Source organism: Liolophura sinensis, chromosome 6 (assembly GCF_032854445.1).
Source record: "Liolophura sinensis isolate JHLJ2023 chromosome 6, CUHK_Ljap_v2, whole genome shotgun sequence".
In the NCBI taxonomy this organism is placed as follows: domain Eukaryota; kingdom Metazoa; phylum Mollusca; class Polyplacophora; order Chitonida; family Chitonidae; genus Liolophura; species Liolophura sinensis.
Genome location: NC_088300.1, coordinates 42,452,357 through 42,473,843, shown reverse-complemented (window position 1 = coordinate 42,473,843; position 21,487 = coordinate 42,452,357). Strand labels below are relative to the sequence as shown.

The window sequence follows — 21,487 nt, the reverse complement described above, 5'->3', positions numbered from 1 at the left end:
GGCCCTATTGAACTGCAGTTGCATACCAGGATGTGCCAACAACCTCAGATATGTGTACTGTTTATAGAATGAATGAATGCTTGGGGTTGTAAGGCATTTCAACGTTGTACACGTTGAATATCAGTCGTTGATATGAGTATTATTGAGTATCAGTTGTTGATATGAGTATTATTGAGTATCAGTTGTTGATACATATACGATATATACCAACCTTTCCTCTGTTCTATATATAAAGCACTATATATGTAGGGTTTTTGTATGTTATGTTGTCATATGCAAGACAGGTTTAGTTATGAATCAGAACAAGATTACCTTGGATTAGTATACGTGTACATTTTACTGTTAATGCAACACTGTACACGCACCATCATGGCCCAGTATGTCTTAAGTCACATATTATGCTGCTTTAAGCAGTTGTTCAATTTTACTTGTGTACTCTTGCAAACATACATGTATACCCTTACCAGTATTAACCCACCACTTACAGGTGTATCAATATTAGTGTAGGTACTGGTGCAAACATAAGATTAAAGCACGCTGATGAACTCTCATATCATTCAAAATGAAAGGACAGGTTAGCTAGCTGAAAACAGGTATTTTTGTTTATGTGATTTCATCAGTTTGTTATAAATGCTATTTGTTTTGTCTATTCGTACAGTAAAGCAGTGCGATGCCTAATAATTCCTCAGCTATTTACAGTACTGCAGTTGAATGTTGCTTATTTTCACAGAATCATCCACTCTGGAATGGTCAGATTATAATTGTATTTCTAGTCAAGCTCCAATAAATTACAGCAGGGAAGAGTTCAAAAATTTGTCTTGTACATTATCGTTGGTGGAAATGCTTCTGTGACCTGATTAAAATGTTTTACCCCAATTGAATTGTTCCACTTGTTTTTACATCGTGGATATAGTGTGGATGTCAACCAGCTATTAGTTGCATTAAGATGCCACAATGACTCACAGGACCATGTGAGAAACTTAAACGTCAAGGGAAAAACGGAACTAAGCCTATGATAGACCATTGGCTATAGGACCATAGAGCCATTGGCTGAGACTTTGTTTCCTCGTATGAATTAGTGGTTTTGCCCAGTCTTAACATTTGTACAAGACCAGTTGTCCTCCACCAGTATGCTAAGCATATCTGTACGTCACACGAGTTTATCAGTAACTTGGAGTTTCCTCCGCCCATAACATGGTCTCATCATATATATGTCAAAATTTCTTGAGTGTGCCTATGATCAGTTGAACTGCAATCAAATGACTACATTTCTTGAAACAAATGCTCCTAGTGAAATGATATAAGTGACCTTCATATTCATCCAACAGAATAAAGGTTAACCATTCATTAAGGAAGCACCTTTCTATCTCTTAAATCTGAATGTGAGGGCAGTTTGGGACTGGCCAGATTATGCAGTGTAAGTTTTGCCATTTTCATGTCCAAATTTCTCAAAATAAGACTTTCTAGACTAAGACTTACTCAAGAATATTTCACAAGAATGCTGGTGGTCAGCATTATGGTGGATTCAATCTCTGGTCACTACATCACTCCTCTGAGGCATTATTTCGGATGACCGGTGGATATGGTGGATGACTGAAGTTGGTGAAGGATTGCTTAAACTCCAAATCAGCAATCAACTGTTTCAAACCTTTGTGTTGCAATAGCGAGACACAAACATTCAAATTCTTATCAAGGTGAATGGCTGAATGGCAGGAAATCCAGTGTTGACTTGTTGACAATTTTTATTTGTCACAGAAGATTAAAATTTTCCAATATAAAACATAGAGGAGAAAACAATATTTGTATGGAATACTGTTAGAGAAACCCATCTGCTAAACAGGGACAGGCACACCAAAGGTTATAGTCCTGGCACTCCCTTGTGACACTTAACAGGGACAACACCAGTACAACATCAAGCAGATACAATTTACAGACAGTTCATATGCTAAACAATATCCATACATCAGAGCTTCACGTTACATGTAATACAAAAATGGTATTTTTCATACTAACAGCAGACTGGTAAGATCTGAGAAAAAAACAAACCTCTGAAATCATCTGACTTCCTTTCACATGCACATTCACAGTTCTATCATACACACCAACTTTATGAAATCTGAACAGCCAGCAGCCACACTTCATACTTCTGACTCCTCACCTGCAAGTGATGAAGTCAAACGGACCAACTTTTTTGGATTTTCACAAATTTATACAGTTCACTTCTGATCTGAACATTGAAGCATGCTGTTGTCTACCATCATGAAAAACAAAACAATCCTTAAGAAACCATCTTTGTTCACATTATTATCTATGATTCATTGAGCTCTATGTCTAATCAAACATATGTCATCATCCAGCACAACTCCAATAATACCCAGACGTGCTGTTATAAAAATCCATTCAGTCATAAAACAAAAATTATTATTAAAAAAAAAAAAAACACTTGTGATTAAAACATTGCTTATATCTAAAATCTCTAAAACATTAAAGAACATCATTTATTTAATTTAAATACAATACTCCCGTAGCAAAATGACACCAATGCCCAATTTGCGCTGCACTGCAGAATGTGAAAGAAGGCAACTGAAATACAACTGGTCATAACCATGTTCACTTGGATGGGAGAGGATATGGCAAATAACAATTGCCAAACCAGTATTGTCCAACAAACAGTGCAAGGTTGCTGTTCACTGGTTAAATACTGTGAAGTACTTAATTTTTTTGTGGAACTAATTTTCGGATTTCGTCGTCAATAATTTACTGCGAATATTAATTCCAGCCCAAAAAAATTCCAATGTTGAATCATATTCTTCAGATGGTAGTATTAATGAAGTTACACCGAACTGACAGGAGTTGTGATAAGAAAGGCCGGCAGGACAACTAAACTTTAACAGCAAGGGGGGAAAATTAGGCTTTAAATATATACAAACTCTGGTGATAGGGCTTGGTGGGTATAAAACAAAGTGGGAGTTCATTCAATCTTCGGTATACCGGTAAAAGTGAATGAAAAGTAGACACCAACAAGTGCTGGCTTTCAACGAATGTCACTTTGATACATGTTATCCCATTGGTTGTTTCTCTCCTGTGGACCTATGAGTGAGCTTCTAACAAATTGTTATCTGTGTAGAACAATGCAACGACAGTTTGATGACAGCTGTGTCAATGTTAGTGGTTTTTTATCAGATACAGAAGATGATTAAAAACGAAACAATCCAGAACTAATTATGTTGCTTGATAAAGAATGACAGATCACTTTGCCAGTTTTTTTAAAAGTACTCATCAAAGGTGCGAAAACAAGTGACACCTATTTGAATACTGCTCGCGGTAGGTGCAAAAGCAATCTTCTTACATAGTGATAATCCATCCCTCACTGTCTTAATCTCTTATCTAGATTACAAGGAGTAACAACAACGCAGGGAACAAAGGAAGATTAAAGCCACTCTTCTTATTCCCTGTTTGATGTGCTTGAGTAATTTTGGCCATAATATAACAAGGAAAATTAAACACTTTTCAGATTGTTTCAGTATTTCCTTGATTGAATATGCCAACATTAATTCCCACGAACATATTTTTCCAGTAAATCCACAAAAATAAATTCCAGCTGATAATAAGTACTTTACAGTAACACAGAACTTAACTTCATGATCTTCCCATTCATATATGTTGCCCTGAAAATTGAGGGGTTTTACAAGCTGAAAGGGGGTTTTGGTGGACATCAATAGCACGATATCTTCCCAACATCAAACTGTCAATTTACATCAACTGTTACCCCACTTCAATTCACATCAGCTGTTACCCCACTTCAACTCCAATAATACACTGTGTGCACTGGCAAATGATGTCATTATGCTATTGGTATAAAGTAAAAATCTTAGTGTAATCCATATTTAAAATTAAAAAAAAAAAAGACATGTAATTTAAAATGCAGTGAATAAAAATGATGTTGAGCCGACAAGATGACGCCAAATAATTGCCAAGGGGGAGAACTCTTCTGGTCAACAAGGAGAACGGAGTTGTCTGCTCGTGTCATTTCCCCAATCATCTACAATGTGAACAGATATGCACATGAAGACACAATCTACTGGGTTACCATCTGTGAGATAAAACAACATATCATAAAGTCAGAATGTACCCGTCTTGTATTTTTTTTAAAATAAACACTGAGAGGTTTATAATGGCTACACAAGCTTAGCACAAAAAATTCTTACCATTCCTACTGTTTCACAACATGGACAGTAGAATATGTGTAGAGATGTGGTACCTGTAGGATTGGCTGATCACTTACCTGTCTTTCTGGCTCCAATTATTGGATCTGTCACGCGAACCCGATCTGCAATGACGTTTAACAGAATGATACAACTAGCAGAATGAGTATCCGTACTCAGTAAAAATGAGCACTACATACACTAAGTTGTGGAACAATTAAACCAAGTGGAACGCGAACCAGATCTGCAATGACGTTTAACAGAATGATAAAGCTAGCAGAATGAGTATCCGTACTCAGTAAAAATGAGCACTACATACACTAAGTTGTGGAACAATTAAACCAAGTGGAACATTTACACAGAATTTAATCATCTAATATTCACCTGCTTCTGCTGGCACTGGAACTTCGGGGTCGTCGTCGTGGAGGGGGTGACCTTGACCTGTAACCAAGGCAACACAGTTTGGCATTACATGGAAATTGGGTATTATTATGAAGTTAAAAAAAAAATACAAAAAGGAAGCCATCCTCAAACCTCAGTTACATGTATAACAGCCAATTGCACAAGCAATGTATTCAGGTAATATGTAAGCCTGACTACATTTGGATCACTCATAAAATGAGTGGAAACATGAAGTATGCGTATGACTTACAAGCATAGGCTGCACAGTAGAGACATCCTGGACTTACATGCTTTAACCTTGGATGATGGGAATCACAGAATAACATTAAATGTAACAGTCACAAATTTGTACTAGCTGGCACAAAGACATGCATGTCAGCCTTCCAAAGGTAAACACTATGGTAAATTTAAGTCTTTCCAACGGTTGTTTGATGTTTTTGTTTCATAGACGACGATTCTGAACTTTGTAACAATCATGGCCATTTTTGATGACCATACCAGCATATATACTTGAATCATGTGCAATACTTCATCTTACAGGACAAATCGAAGTTTAAAAATTAGCAATGGAGAAGCTTTTGTGGTAAACCTTTCAAAATTGCAAGCAATTTCCCATCACTTGCAAGTACATGTATGATTACAGGTAAATCTGGCATTTCAGAACATCAACTTCATACACTGCATTTGACCTAAAAACTCTCCAAAAGTGCCTTACCTGTGGTAAATAATGGTCATAAAATATTAATTTTGGTGCTGAAAGTCAGAAAATCCTTTCTTTCCAGTTGAATATCATCTTGCCTATACCTTCCAAACAAACCTTAAAACATCTTTCACAGATGAGAAGAACTCTCAAAATCCAGCAAAAGAGCAATTCAGTATTGGTCAAAATTTTAGGTCGAATACAGAATCAGTCCTACAAGGAGCTGGCTGAGCTACCGTGAAGGACAAGTTTATGCTGTTTGAGGTGGGCTTCTCCATATGCCCAACACCTGGGTCTGGAAATTGAGGAAATGTACAAGGGTCATAATTAACAGCTGAAAGAACCAAATGCCTTTTGACTCTTAAAAACTCACCTGCCATAAACAATGTGAAACGCTGCAACTACAGACCGGTTATGCAAGATTAAACTGATGCCAGTTACCCGAAGAGAGTAGAATAATTGGGGATTACGAAGGGCTGAGATGTTTTGTCGGAGAAGGGACTATACATGTGTATAGTCCACAACTCGGATGTATTTCCAGTTGGTGATATTGAAGGTGGTAATAAACGGATGTCAGTCGGGGGAATGGCGACTCCAGCAAAAGCTGAGGAGATGGGGTCAGAGGTGAACCGCCTCGCGAGGGGCTTATGAGCCGTGCAGGGCGGATCGCAGTGTCAAAGGTCGTGGGCATGGTGATGCGAGCCAGTGACGATGCCAGCCAGCTGGCAGTTGGATGTAGGTTTAGATGATGTTGGGGCCAAGTTGGCGAAGGTATTTAAGTGTTGTTGGCAGATGGCGCTGTCTGTCAGATGACAGAGTTGAGTGAGACCCTGTAACAAGTGGGGCAGTGAGGCAATGTTAAGAACAATACAGGATTCCCTTTCTAGAATAGTCAACAACACCTTAGTGTTACAAATAATACCTGTCTGTACCCACTAAGACAAACACATGCAGGGTCCACTAAAACCAGGAGAGCACAGATAGAACAAAAAATAAATTATGTTGGCAATGCTTACAAATATTCATAACACAATTTTTAATGTTTATAAGAAACATGAAACTGAAATCCCCTGAACGCTTTTTAAATTGATTTATAGACCACAGGTTACTTTTATCAAGTTCCTAAGAGGAATAGATGTCAACCTGTCGGACAAGGGAACACACATACTGTCATGAACTGTTATAAGATATATCAACCACATGATATCTTTAGCCTAAAACTTGCAATTGCATATTTGAGATCAAAGAAATGCCAAAATCACAGCGTGACAGTCTTAACAAATGTGCATCATGCACACACACAATTTTTTTTTTCAGAGTTCAAGCCATAAATAAATAATTATCCCATAGGATCCATCCAATATGGAGAAAATATATGTAATGTTGGAAAATAACCTATATAATCTCAATATTTCCTCATGAGCTATTTATATAAAATTCAAACTCTGCACTCATTTGAAAAATTGAGAGAGAAAGAAATGCAACAATCTTGAAGTCTAACTAATAACTGAGTTAAGCTAATCACATGTCAAGATGTACTCTGAATAAGAAAAAAAGACTACCAGTTGTTTGACATGAAAACTCTAAATAGCTATTTCGTAATTTATGTAAAAATAACAAACCAGTTATAGCATTACCGAAAATTCATTTCTATGCCTTTAGATATTAAAAAAAAAAAAAAAAAAAAAAAAAAATACAAAACTGTCTTTCAACTGCAATACATTTTATACCGGCCACTCTTAAACATCATCAACAAAAGAATTATTTAGATGGTAAACTTTTGGATATCAGGTCACAATATGAGAAATTCAGCAAGTGAAACAAGCAATGAACTCTTAATTACACGTTCAATTAATAGCCTTACCTGGATCTACCTCGCCGACTGCCTCCATAGCCACCATAGCTGCTACCCCCACCATATCCACCCCCACGATTTCTGCGTACAGGAGGGCCTCTACTACCCCAGCGAGACTTTCCAGTTGACAGCTCTACTCTAACACGTCTCCCGTTCATTTTCCTGATAAGAGTTAAACAAAGCGATACAGCCAGTAAGCATTAAAAACAGAAATGAAAAGGCTGAAGAAAAATTCTGACTCCCATATTGTACTGTTCACTAAGTCACTAAGTAAAGTTTTCCTAAAACAGATCATAAAAATATCCAAAAATACAACACTGGGCTCAAATTACTCATTTACATTTACTTTCTATATCCGAGAACAATGTAAGAAAACAATTCTGGTACTTACGACCCATCTAGAGCTTTGCAAGCATCTTCCGCATCCCTGGGATCTTCATACTCAACAAAAGCAAAACCAGGTGGGTTGCGTGCAACCCAAACATTCTTTAAAGCACCATAGCGTACAAAGATGTCCTCCAACTCTTGTTTGGCTGCCCCGTACCCAAGATCGCCTACATATACCTTACAATCCAATTTACGCTCGGATCCATCACGACTGGACATAGTTACCTGTGTAATAATAACAACAATAATCTGGTTATCTAGAATGGGCACATTAACCAATAAGTTAACACCAACTATCAATTCATACATGTATGTAAGTTCACCTCACCACCTTTTCCTAGATTCGATCATACATCAGAAGTGACTCAAACCGGTTTTCTTTCTAAAACATCTGTGGTTGACATTAGGTACTGATTGGTGTTTAACACAATACTAAAGAATGTTTCACCTGTGCAGGGTGTCCCAGAAGTCGTGCCCCATCCTGATTTTCATTTTTTTTTTCTGTGTTTCTGATTTAATACTGATTTTAAATTTTTTTCTCTCTTTCAGAGTTACTAATGGCTAATAAACTAACAGTACAAGAAAGAGTTGAATTGGTTTTTATGTTTGGAAGAGATGGGGCAACACACCGCTCTGCAGCTGAAGCATTCAACCTCAACCTGGATGATGCGAGACTTCTGGGACACCCTGTATAACAAATGTCACATTTACTTTCTGGAGGGAATCAGGAAGGATCCATGTGAAACCTTTGGTTGTCACCAACCCTGAGAAAACTCCTGGGTCTGGTTTCTCTAAAAGGCTGTAATGTTACCCTGGCCTAATAACCATGAGGTAAAATGTTGATGACATACGTCGCCTTGGTATTTGCAACCTATGTAATGTTACGACGTTAATGTTACCTGTAGCTGAAAATTGTTTAAAATTCTTACTTAAATCTATTCATTTATCTAATTGTTGTTTAACACATTCAAGACTTTTTGACTATACGAGGGTGGACAAATGACTGATCTTTGGATATCTTGAAATGTGTTATTTTTCACTCTTTTTAATCCACCCCTCTCAAATTCTGTCTTTAAACCTATTCGATCTATCATTCAGGTTTGAAGACCAGCCCCAAAATGAGCCCAATCGGTGTTTCTGGGGTCGCACAAGTGCACACAGATATTGCTGAGACAGGTGAGGGCTCTTGCAAACTAACATAGATAAAAGATGTCACTTTACTTTAGCTGCTAACCTGAATACACATCTATCTGTTGACATGATGGCACAGTTGACACCAAACGTAAAATCACATTCTCTAGCTGTGGTAGTTAACAAGAGCCCCCACCTGTCTTGTTGATATCTGTCTGCAAATGCCCTTTAAGCAGCGTGGCAACAGCTTTGCAGAACGAGCCCTTGAAATGCTGATTCGGCTTATTCATACAGGATGCTACATTCTGCTTGATGCCATCTTTCACCAATATTTCCTCACAATGACTTCAGATAGCACACATGAATATTACATTCATCCATTAATGATATTTTGTGTTAGGTCTGAACAAAATATGAAGATGGCCAGTCTTTTCGCACGTGATATTGGCGAACTGTTGACAACTATTCTGAACGAATGCATTGCTCAGCGTTCCAAACGATCAATTATAAATGCATCTATGCAACTTCCAAAAATTTCTTCATGAAGAACATTCCATCTGATTAAACTGTAAGAAACAATAACTTACTATTTCATTTCAAATAAATTGTTATTTCATTTCAACCGCAGGGAGATCAAAATCTTTAGTTGAGCTGGATGACAAAACCTGAAGAATGAAGCCTATCTCAAGATGATGAGTTGAGAGTCGCTAGCCTCCACTTCGTTTAAATGCCTTTTAGAATTTCTAACTAGACGTTCTCCACAAATATACACTCCTCCTTTTCACCAAATGACTCTAGTGACTGGAACACCTACCAGATATAAAATCCACGCCTACTTCGCCAGGAACCTTCTTTCTTCTACAAATCACAGATTCATTCAATCGCAAAAGCCCGTGAACGTTCGTGCGATTCCGGTAGATGTGTGAAAATAAGGATCGTGTTTTCAGAGCCGAAGAAAAGAGATCATCATACGTCTTGAAAGCCGTAATGTTTACTTGTGTTGTTCTTTGACGAATACCGTGTGTTATTCCAACTTATATAAACAAAATGATTCCCTGCTGCACAATATATATGGAAGCGTCTTAAATCATTACAGCCGGACTTGCGCTGTTTATTAATTTGACAAATATTCAAGAAATTGTCGGCGCATTCCGCCGACAGCTGTTGCATTGTGGGTAGTGGCCGACACATTGTGTAGCGAGTGTGAGAGGGTGCAAAGCTACGACTCTCATTTTACGACCACCATTGCCTTATTTTTCAGACTAATTGGCCACTGACATTACTACTTGGTAATATTTCTTATTTGTGTATGGTTGGTTTAGTTTTCATTTTTGAATACTTAAGCTGTGTGCATTTAGAAGGTCTAAAATTCTGAGCATAAAATCATTTGCAGGAACATCCGGGCATTTGAACAAGTAGGCTGCTGTGTACATGTAAAGTGGACAGGCAGTCTTACTGTTCTAATCTTACTAAGCGCCGATGATCATTATTCTCCATAAAGACTGACGTTTTAGCATTTGTAGACATGTAGTGTGTGTCAGTATCATAAACTAAAACAAACCACGATGTTAGCTGGTCATGGGTGATCAGTCGACTTTAAATTAAATGAAACTTTAAGGTGTATTTTCAACAGTTTCTGATAGGCCTACTTACCGGCCTCGGCGATTAATCTTTGAACTGTTGGTCCATTCCTCAAAGCACTCTAGAATGGCTGCACGTGGCGATTTCTTGTGGAATGAGGAGAAAAAGACCTTTTTTAAGTACTCGTACACACTTAAATACACCCAGACTAGTCACATGTATGTGTAGAAAATCTAAACATGCGTTGACTTTCTCTGTTCTAAGTCGCATTGTGCAGTCCCAACACACTGGCTTCATCCAAAATCAAGATTGTGTGTAATGCCATAGGCAGAAAACATCAATAGCGAAACAGGTGCGCAGAGGATAGTCGCAAGTCTGAAGTGAAATCTTTTGAGTTGACTTTCCTTGCTCCACTGACTGGACATATAGGTGCTATTCCCTTCAGTTCACACCAGAAATTTGTATGGGCTGCTGCCTTAGAGTGTTTTTTAAGGGCCACTTTGTTCTGTAAAGCATTTTTTGATTCAGTATTTGAATGCTGAGGCAGGCGAATATAAGAAATGGTTGAATATCGGCCTCAACTTTATATTTACCTGAACTACAGTCTACTCTGATAAAATTTACACTAGCTAAGGTTAGTGTAATTCAGCAAGTTACAATCTACCTGCTTGTTTGATATTCTGAGATTCTTCAATATGAAAACGATGCTTAAAGTCCATAAAATGCTAAAATATGAAGTAAGGTCCATCAGAAAACTGAAAACTATGCATAAAAATCCTTTCATTTAATTTTTTAGATTTTTTTTTTGGAACAGTGTTGGAAGGCTGTATGTTCCATACTCACATTATCTTGGAACTCTTTTTTTTATTATGATGTCGACCAAAAGGCCGTATGTTAGAATAGTTTGTGGAGTTCCAGGACTATGCCTAGAACAGAAATAATATTACGATAAATTCTTTCTTAATTTTTTTTTCTTTCTTTTTTATAATAAATACACTCTGGTCTGATATTTGGAGATATTTTACACTTCTTATATGTTTGTTTGGTTGCGATGGTTCTCCAAACCAAAAGACATGTTGAAAGGTTATAAATAGTGTAAAATCATAATTGGTAGTTCAAGATGTATGTAAACATAACTAATGTAAAAGTAAATCCTCTTTGACAAAATCTAGGCATAACAATGAAGATGATTGGAAAATAGGCTTTAGTGTAAATTTGTGGAGCAGATATGTGCATAAAATAAAGCTGACGTAGATATTGCATAAATCTCTACAAATGGGTTGAAAGCCTTAATATATTCAGTGTTGGATCCAGGAATTTTTGTAGAGCCCTTACTTGAATTTTTGAAAAAAATTTTCATTGAATCAAGTGAGGTAGAACGGACCAATTCCTGGTGGTCTTAAGGCCACAGATTTTGTTTATGCATGAAAATGCATTCTCAGCCATTTTAAGCTATTGCTGTGCATATTATAATGCAAATATTTCATTTTCTTATGAAAAAACATTTGCCCATTTGATGTTTTAGAAAAGTTTGTCTGACAGACATGTCTGGCAGGACCCTGTATACATTTCTAATGTTTCATATGTTTCCTTTGCAGGTTAAAGGAGCCGTAAGATAAATATGTCTGACCGTCCAAAGGATTGGAAGCTAGATTGTAAAGTATATGTTGGAGAACTTGGTTATGGTGCAGCAAAACAAGAATTAGAAGATGTCTTTAGTCGTTATGGACGTTTGAAAAATGTGTGGGTTGCAAGAAACCCCCCTGGATTTGCTTTTGTGGAGTTTGAAGATCATAGAGATGCTGAAGATGCTTGTAAAGCTTTAGACGGGACGTACGTATCTACATTTACCTCTTTCCAGTTGTTTTGAAAAAACATCGGATAAGCATCTTTGGACAAACTGTTAAAAACTACATGTATGTGTGTGTCTAAATTAACTGGACTTATTTTCTTCAACTTAATAAATGCAGCTATATGTTTGTATTCTTAAGTCAAGATTTATGATGCATATTTTTATGTCTGTGATAGCTCCAAATTTTGTTCACCCCAACACAATATTTCATTTCCACCCAAACACAGTATTTTATTTTGGCATTAACTGTTGATGTGCTTTTACAGTAGAGAGAACATTAATTAACGTCCCAAGAATGTCTTCCAGTGTTGGAAGTATGGGTACGATGGAGTACATTTTAATGGCAAGCTCTTGATAGAGTGCAGAGCCTGAACTGGATAGGATGTGAGTAGAAACTTTAAAGTCTAAGCTGTATGTGATGGGACTGGTTTGACAGTTTTAATGTCCAGTACAACTACATAGATGTGTTTTAATTTTCTGTGTTCTGGGTAACTATTAATAATTACCATTTTGCCACAGGCGAATAAATGGACGGCGAGTTAAAGTGGAGATGTCAAGTGGAAAATCCCGCTGGGGCAGTCGAGGTCCTCCTGTGCGGCGAGGGTATGGGGGTTACAGCGGTGGAGGATATGGAGGCAGCAGGAGACGCTCTAGGTACCACACCCATCATTTCTTACTGTCCTGTCAATCGGATGATCAGATTCTTGGAATGCTTTCCCCATCCTTCACAGTTGATGAATGCCTTCTCATTATGACTTAACTGTAAATGCTTGTGCTAACTTCTGTTATTTGTAAAGACAGTGTGATAAAAGTAGGAAGAGATTTTTTTTTGAGTGTAATCTGGATCATCGTTATATTTGTTCGAAGTATAAGAAAAATTTACATATTGGAAAAATATGTATCCTACATCTTGTTGATTTGTTGTTGCATGTTTGTCAGATATACTGTTCAGTGGCCAGACATCATTACAAGCTATAAATTTCAGGGGACTATCAGCCACATTTACTTATTGTATTGTTGCCAGAGGTGAAAGGAAGTGGGGTTTGGTTGCATGATCACTTTGTTATCTTCCTGTATTTCTTTGATAAGATTCATCGTTAACGTTGCTTCACTGCCCCGCTTAATTACAGGTGTCTGCCTCACCTCAACACTGTCATCAGACCAACTGAGTCATCATTATCAACACTGTTCAACTTACAATTAATTGGCCACCTTGTTTGACCTCATCTTAGCCCCATCGGCCCAGCCACCTGTTGACCTGGTGCTGGTCAGTTAGCAGTCGGTCTTTCTACGCTCCCAGCGCCAATACTCAACTGGCTCACAGCTCCAGCCTGATAGCCTGATATATCAGCGGTGACCCATGTAGAGAGCTGCTCTGACAACTTCAGCTCAACCCCCATCACCTTCTCTCAGTCAGCCTAGCCTCCGCTCCAAGTGACAGCCCTTCCCTCCTCTTCAGGTCGCTCACAGTCACCAACACAACACGCTGACCCAGACTTAAAGTCCAGTCTAAACACACCTGACAAAATCTCCCAATAGAACACTTACTGTCCAATAGTTTAACAGCTTGGCGGGACAGGTAATCTGGTTTAACCTTGGCAGAAATTCAGTAGGCATTTAATTTGGGATAAGTTTGTGCTTAACATGTAATCTGTGGCCCTATGAAATGAGGATGGTTGAGATTGTGGAAAGGAACGTCTTTATTTAATAGTCCCCAGCGGGTACCTGTTTGGGACTATAGTTTTGTATCCTGTCTGACTGCCCGTCACACTTGTTTTCCATACCATAATTTTTCAAAATTATTCATTGAATTGAATTGAAAATTAGCACATGGCTTCACCATAACAAGTTACAGATCAGTTTGGAGTTTTGCATCTCCTACGTCCAGATAAAACAAAATTATTGCTATTTTGGACAGGTTTTGGGTTGGGTTAGTTTTGAACGTCTACACCTAATTTTTATAAAATTATGGCCATTATTATCTAAATTTCAACTTTATTGGTTTTCTAGACTTTTTTTTTTTACAAAATGGTTAATAGTGTTGAATTAAAGCTTGATATTTCCCTTCATCATAACCAGTTACAGATTAGGTTTGAGTGTTGGACCCATACATAGAATTCAGACAAAATTAAGGCTGTTATGGACTTGAACAGCTTTGGGCAGCTTTTTTCAAAAATTCTCCATTTCTGACAAAATTATGGTCACTTGTGTTCTGTTTTGTACTTGGACGTGGCTATTATTTTGATGGCTCAGATGTTAAGGAATATCGTATGTGTTTCTTTCACAATACTTTCTGAATCATCGCACTTATTATATCAGATGATATCTATGGAGGAAAAGCTCGAGCAAATCTAATTTACTACCCATATTTGCTGGAGAATGTCTGGTGGACATATCTTTTATCAAATTTAAGAGGTGCTGTCATCAGTGAATAACGTAGATCATTCTTCTCAAATTTCAAGGCCTTTGGAAGGAAAGTCTGTTCACGAGAGTCTGGATACGGTATACAAGTGGTATGCTACATATAATGTGAGCAGTCACATGCTGAGCTTTCATACAGCACTTGATATGTACTCTCCAGTATGTAAAAACATATAGCCGTGCTTTATATCAGACGTATTTATTTTCTGGTGAAACTAGCAGTTTAGTGATTTGTTTGATCAACAGGTCCAGGTCACCCCCAGTGAGGCGTCCCCGAAGTCGTAGTAGAAGCAGGTGAGAAATTTACATTTTTATTTCCTGACATTTGACGTGAATCTGAATTCTAAAGCATCACACTAGAAATGCATATCATTGTTCTCATGTGCGTAAGTATGGACATGATTTCCTCTTGGTAGTTATGGTTGTGGTCCCATCATCATAATTCTTAGTATCAGTCTCCATAAAAATACTTAGTGTAACAGAATATCTGAAATTACAGCCCTTGGTGTCATGTTCACACTTCTTGCAAGTTATTTTGTCTTATAGATCCAATTCTCCTGGAAAATACGGCGGCTGGTCTGGAGATAAGAGGTAGGTATTGCATGGTGATTCATTCTTTTCATTGTGGTCAGTTTCCATTTACTTGAAAGCAACCCATTCAGAGCTTGCTGTTGAAAAGTTGAGAAAATATTGATCAAAAGCATCTTTTGATACATATATAGGTACAGTGTGGCCTTGCTTTAAAAAGCCTTGTGATGGAGATTGTTTTTGAAAAAAATGCTCTTTGTTTTATTCACCAGTAAACAGTTTAAGACCTACACTTCACTAAGTAAAATTTATTTCAAAACAAGTTTTGTGGACCACAATTTTTTCTCTCAAAGTTTTAGAAAAGAAAATTGGCGCAAAAAGCACCCAATAGCTACATTAAAGGATTAATGTCCAGATTTATTACTTATTCATAGTCACTAACTCTGTATTGTCACATTGAGATAATAAATTTGTATTAAAGTCTGAAATTAACAATATATCCAAAAAATATTTTACTCCGTATCATCAGTTAATTAGGTTAGTTTTATTCATAATGATATTTTGAGCCAACACTCCATAATCTTTATGAAAATACGTTATACATGCCCGACCTTTGCCAGCTGACAGAGCTATGCTGTCTAGTTCATTAGTAGAAAATCAACCAAAGCCAAAAAAAAAAAAAAAATTTCTCAAAATTCTCCAGGAAATGATGTATTGCTGTTTAAGCCATTTCTCAGGAGACATACCGGGGAAAATGCTTACGTGTGGTTAACATCCATGATGTTACAAGCGCTTGAGAATCAGTGTATTATGGCCAGGAAACACTGTGCTGCAATAATTTTCTGATAAGTCTCTGTGCACATGTACCAAGACACCATCATAAAATTCCCATAACTTTTAACAAAATAATATCATAAATGTATTGAGTGTGAAGATTAAGTATAGAAATTAATGGTTTGCTTTTGAAACAAAACAGTTTAATTTTCTAAGTTCACGTGTAGGAAACATTAAGAAATGTGACAATTTTATAATATATTTGCTTTTAATTCGTGCATTTAGAATGTGATTTACATGATTTAAAATTTGTACATATTCCTTGCAATTGGAAGTTCTCTGTAGCAGTATGAGCAAGTGCTTCAAACGTTGAGGACCCATCTTCCAGAGTTAATAGCTGCTCAGGCTGCTCTGATTGTCTTTGAAATCAGGTATTAATTATGAGAGAACAAACACCTGCTGTAACACATGTATTGCCATAATGATGGTGCTGTATAAAATGTGCTGTGAAAAGAACCCGCTGTTATACATATTGTTGTAGACGACGTGACAGCTCAGATAGAGAGTAGACAAGACAGGTATGTAGGTTACCGTGCATACATTATCTCTAAAAGGACCCTCTGGTGGTGGGTATAACCTTGGTGCGGCTACATGTAAAAATCATGGCAGTTAGGGTTATGATGTGTTTGGAGATTGTAGCATTCTTATTTTACTGAAGATTTATTGGAGGCTATAGCATTCTTATAATACCAGTACTAAGGATTCATTGGTGGAACTCTGAAATATCTCACTAGCATCAAAATGTAGTAGTTTAAGAGATTGTGTGACCATGTGCAGATTAAAACCAGAAATGAAAATCTTTAATGGTCCTGTGTATTACACCTTCTTGAATAACTGCTTTGTAAATACAATATTTATCATAAGATTCAGTATGGTTTTACAGCCACCCCAACCTAAGCATAAGCATTTTAGAGGCAAATAAATGTCAAAAAATAGTATTTCTAGTTCTGTGAAACTTTACAATTCCAGTAGAATATCATCCCATGTTCCAGGCAAACCTCAAAACACTTTTCTAAAATCAATAGAACTCTCCGGACTCCGGAAATGTGGGCTAGTTAGTTATGGATGAAATAAGGGGTCATTTACAGGAACTCAAGTCATGCATATAACTCAGGTTTGTGTCTAACTCAGACATGTGTATAACCCAGGCTTGCAACAAACTCAGGTTTGTATCTAACTCAGGCATGTTTGTAACCCAGCTTTGCATCAAACTCAGGCTTGTGTTTAACTCAGGCATGTGTGTAACTCAGGATTGCATCTAACACTAACTTGTACCTACGTGTAGCTAACGCTTGTAACTGCCTCAGGCTGGCGTGTCTTAACACTTCTCGCCCTATCTAAAATTATGACCAAGTATTTACTAACATTTCCTCCTAACTGCTGGCTTTTGGGGATGGTTGAGTCCTTAATCAGTGAGATTGTGCTTTGCCTGTAGCTTTAAGCTAAAGCTAAAATGTGAACTAATTGTCTGGAGAAATAATTGTACTGCAAATAACTTTGAATTCATCTGAATCTTTTTCTTTGCTTTTGCTTGTTTCATTCTCATCTGAGGCCGGTTGTTCCGAAGTGTATTAAAAGTGAAGAACAGCTTAAATCTTAATGCAAGCCTAACCAGTTATAAAACTAATGAGATTAAAGCTCAGACACTGTTAATTCTGGGTTTAATTGCTAATACACATTTGAACAATTTGGCCCTGGACACACATCTCCAAATGGTGCCTTTTCCATACTTTCCTTGTACATATAAATATGGAAAAATTCCATCATTTATCCATACACTGATAATTTATCCCAGACACCACCTAATTTTCTGAAAATTATTTCAAATGGAATAAACCTTGGTGACCATGCCTCAGACCACTAGGCAATCAGTTCCTTGTGATTCAGCATTGTATTCTGATGTCAAATGATTGCTAAGGTGTATTTGTTTCTCCTTGGCTTTATGAGGAGTCATTTGTCCTTGAGTGTTACAATTTAGCAAAATCAATTTATATATTGAATTAAATTAAGTACCTTCTTCCTGCAACCAATCAGCCCTGACCAGTGAGATCGGGAAGTTTGTCAGGTATATGGCAGTAGTTTACTCCTGACACTCCAGTTTTATTCACACATAAACCAAATTGAGCTCATGTGAACAATGTATGGTTGCTGATTTTAACACCAGTCTGCTCAAATGTAGCAGTTCCAGTACCTAACACATAAATGCCCATAGCATGTTATTATGAAAGGGCAAGGTTTTAAGGAGGGAATTATACTTTGAGTTTTATTTTACTGCGGCCAAGTTTGATCATTTATACACCCTACTGTAACTGTTATTTTCTTTTGTTTGTTTTAGAAGATATTGAAGAGGAAGTTGAAGCTGATCTGTTTAGATACTACAGTGCAAAGCCCAGTCCTTGGGCTCCTGCAGGAGGGAGCATTGTGCATGGAACCGACATGTTTTTAAACAGTCAACATTTCATTTACCATTATTGCAAATTTTGTAGACACATGCGTGAATTCCTTTTATTTGTTTTATGCAGGATTTTTTTTTTCTTTCGATGTGTAAAGAATTTTATGAGGTAAATGTAAACATTCATTTTACTTGTCTAGATTTATCAGTGTACTTTTCTGTAGTATAAGTTGCCTTCAAAGTGATCAGTTGTGGCAGCATTACATCTATATGGTGCATAAACACATGTCCGGAATATTATTATCGAAGCTACACAATTAACTAAAGAAATGATTTATTTACCTGTGGTAATATTAGTCTTGAATAGCATGGGAACTGGAACCATTTTTAGCAAGTGTGGAATTCTGACACATGAATTTGATATATATTACAAATGTCATTGGAGGTTGAAATAACAAGAATCAGGCTGCAAGTTTAATTTTTTTTTTTTTGAGACAGCCTGCTACTTGTTCATCAGCTTCATTCATTTCTTTTGCTATTTCTTTCATGTACCGAACACACTGTCACATGTGGTGCCCTACAACATTGTTACTTGTATATGTATTTTTACCTGTTTGTTGGTTGTACAGTAGATGGATTCCATTCATAAACAGAGCGCAAGTATCCTTAGGGGTACAGTTTCTGTCTGTTGTACTAAGGCTCATGATGTGAAATAAATATATGAATTGTGTCTTTTAATTTTTTCTCGTTTTTGTATGTCTTTCTTTCCAGAAAAGAATCTGTCTGCGTAGATTGATAACTAATTAGACTGGGCCTCACTAGCCTATGATGAAGTATTTGCTGAATGTTTTATCAGTGTATTCTCCATCTGGAAATAATCTTCATAAAAATGAAAGTTAAAGCCATGATGAAATCAAAGTGAACAATATGGGTTTAAAGAAAGTGATGACAAAAAAATGAGATAAATATTTTGCGTGGCATATTTTATATTTCGGAAGTAACGTTTCTGAAGACAGTGGGAGTGCGGGACTAGCTTAGTGTCTTGATTCTTCGGCTCCAACCTTACTTGGGAAGGTCTGGAAGCAACCTGCGAATGGTTTTGGATTTCCCCCAGGCTCTGCGCACTTTCCTCCTGCCATAATGCTGGCCACCGTTGTATAAATGAAATATTCTTGAGTAAGATGTCAAACATCATAATCATTCAAGTAAATAGCATCGCAATTTCTTGACTGGCTGTTGAAACCTTTGGAAAACTGCAGTTTAAAACAATTTTTATGCCCAGAGAAGAAAGCTGAGAAACTTTTTTTTGTTCTTCAATGTTTTGCCACAGCATATTCCCTGTATTCAAAAATTAAAAATCAAGCAATTTATGTATCATTTAAGTTCATGAATCCTGTGAATCTCTGCTGAGGACAAGAAAGTGAGAGTTTATACCTGAGCTTGGACAGAATTTGTGTGTTTCCCGCTGGTGGTTTGTGAGGTATAGTGAAACAAGCCCTGAAGTTTCTTCCATCCATAAAGTGAACAACCTCTGTATAACTGAAAAGTTTCAAGTATGGTCTCAAACATCAATCAAAGAAATCACAGCAATATGTCATGCACTCTAATGTGGAATTCTGTTGAAATAACACATGGAAAGTATTCCTTTCTCTCTGGCCTTCCAGTCATCGTAAAAGTGAAACTATTCAGTGTAATGGTGTAACACACCATGAGTCTTTCCAATAAACTAAAATTATCAGTGAAACAAGATGAGACATTGACAAGATTGTTTCATGTTTCGCCACTGAAAAAATATCTTGACTTAACCAGATAAGTGGACTTTAAGCTTGCCCAGGTCTTGCCAAGGAATGGATGTCATAAATGCAGCTAGATGAGCATTGAATGTCAAGATGGATGTCAAGATTGCCCAGCTGTTGTCACTGAATGAATATCATAACTGCAACTAGATCAAGGACTGATGTTGAAGTTTTTCAGTTGTGTAATGCATCCAACTGCACAGGGTTCCCATTTACTCATTGAACAGATGTCGTCAATGTACCCAGATCAGAGGTTTTGAAAGAATTCTTTATGGATTGGCAAACATATTTTTTGTCAGGACATTCAAGGCCTCTGACGATCTAAGCCCATATTTAAACTGTATCACAAAGCAGAACCAGATTCTATTTATTTGTTTATTGTATAAAACCATGCTTGAGCATTTTCCACTGATAAGATGGCAGCCAGTCTTGGAGGAGGAAGATGAGGTGCCTGGGGTGAGCCACTGACCTTGGTCAAGTTACTGACAAACCTTCCTACATGCAACTTTCAGATATGAACACCAGACAACAAGTGTTGTCCACGAAAGTGTAGCTCAGCCTTCGGGCTACATGGACATCTAATTTTAACCACTTACTTTTGAGTGAGTGAGTGAGTCCTTGGGGTTTAATGTCGTAATGTTAACAATTTTTCAGTCAAATGACGACAAGGGAATCCTTAGAGTGCATGTAATGTGCCTCGTAGCAGATTTCCACCGCTCTTTCATCTAGTGCTGCTTCACCGAGATGCCTTACCGGAGGCAAGTAAGCCGCCTCGCCCGAGCCATTATACTGATACGGGTCAACCAGTCGTTGCACTATCCCTTTCATGCTGAATGTTACGTGAGGAAGTTACAACTTCCTCTTTTAAAGTCTTAGGTGTGACTCGACCAAGGAATTGAATCTCACCACTAGTGGAAACTCACAAAGTCCACCAAACTTTCCATAAATGGTATACTTGAGAAAGTTGTCCAAATTTCAACAATTCAACCTTTTCACACGTTTGCACAGTAATTTGGGAATGTTTACAACACAGTTAAAATTATACTCTTTGAAATGGACTCAAAAATGGTCCAAACCAACGACCATATTTTCATCACCCCAGTCCCAATAGTGAATTGTATAAAACTTAATCACATGGGAAATGTACAGAGCATCAGACTCTATGATCATATAAAGGATGTCCACTGGTTTGGCATAAAAAAAATACAGACATGTGAGAAAGGGCTCAGGAAAGTTTGGTTAATTTATCTCATTGGTGTTTTACGCTGTACTCATGAATAGTTCACTTACTGGTATATGACGGCGACCAGCATTATGGTTGGAGGAAACCTAAGTTTTGTTAACAGAGAAACATCTTACTAATCCAAAAACTAACACTGTAAGTAAGATTCATTTTACTAATC

At 37.2% G+C, this 21,487-nt stretch overlaps 2 protein-coding genes across 9 annotated transcripts; one reads left to right on the top strand and one right to left on the bottom strand.

The window, feature by feature from the left end:
* Positions 1-3,854: 3,854 nt before the first annotated feature.
* On the bottom strand, positions 3,855-9,603 carry LOC135466470 (probable splicing factor, arginine/serine-rich 6). Of its 3 annotated transcripts, none has more exons than XM_064743961.1 (6): positions 9,495-9,603; positions 7,554-7,774; positions 7,172-7,324; positions 4,590-4,646; positions 4,286-4,330; positions 3,855-4,042 (listed from the first exon to the last, which is right to left on the bottom strand). In XM_064743961.1, the coding sequence occupies exons 2-6, from the start codon at positions 7,766-7,768 to the stop codon at positions 4,039-4,041; spliced, it is 474 nt and encodes a 157-aa protein (XP_064600031.1). In that variant the 5' UTR covers positions 7,769-7,774; positions 9,495-9,603; the 3' UTR covers positions 3,855-4,038. The 3 variants fall into 3 exon arrangements, 2 of the variants coding, with proteins under 2 accessions (XP_064600031.1, XP_064600032.1); XM_064743962.1 differs by lacking the exon at positions 9,495-9,603 and adding an exon at positions 9,268-9,445; XR_010444119.1 differs by lacking the exon at positions 3,855-4,042 and adding an exon at positions 5,681-6,137 and having other exon boundaries at positions 4,312-4,330.
* A 247-nt stretch (positions 9,604-9,850) lies between these two features.
* Positions 9,851-19,026, top strand: LOC135468391 (RNA-binding protein 1-like). Of its 6 annotated transcripts, none has more exons than XR_010444220.1 (7): positions 9,851-9,969; positions 11,860-12,094; positions 12,633-12,767; positions 13,244-13,692; positions 14,781-14,828; positions 15,081-15,125; positions 18,232-19,026. XR_010444220.1 is itself a non-coding variant. In XM_064746630.1 (7 exons), the coding sequence occupies exons 2-6, from the start codon at positions 11,883-11,885 to the stop codon at positions 16,403-16,405; spliced, it is 468 nt and encodes a 155-aa protein (XP_064602700.1). In that variant the 5' UTR covers positions 9,851-9,969; positions 11,860-11,882; the 3' UTR covers positions 16,406-16,414; positions 18,235-19,026. The 6 variants fall into 6 exon arrangements, 4 of the variants coding, with proteins under 4 accessions (XP_064602700.1, XP_064602698.1, XP_064602702.1 ...); XR_010444219.1 differs by lacking the exon at positions 18,232-19,026 and adding an exon at positions 16,378-16,418; XM_064746630.1 differs by lacking the exon at positions 13,244-13,692 and adding an exon at positions 16,378-16,414 and having other exon boundaries at positions 18,235-19,026.
* Positions 19,027-21,487: the final 2,461 nt, after the last annotated feature.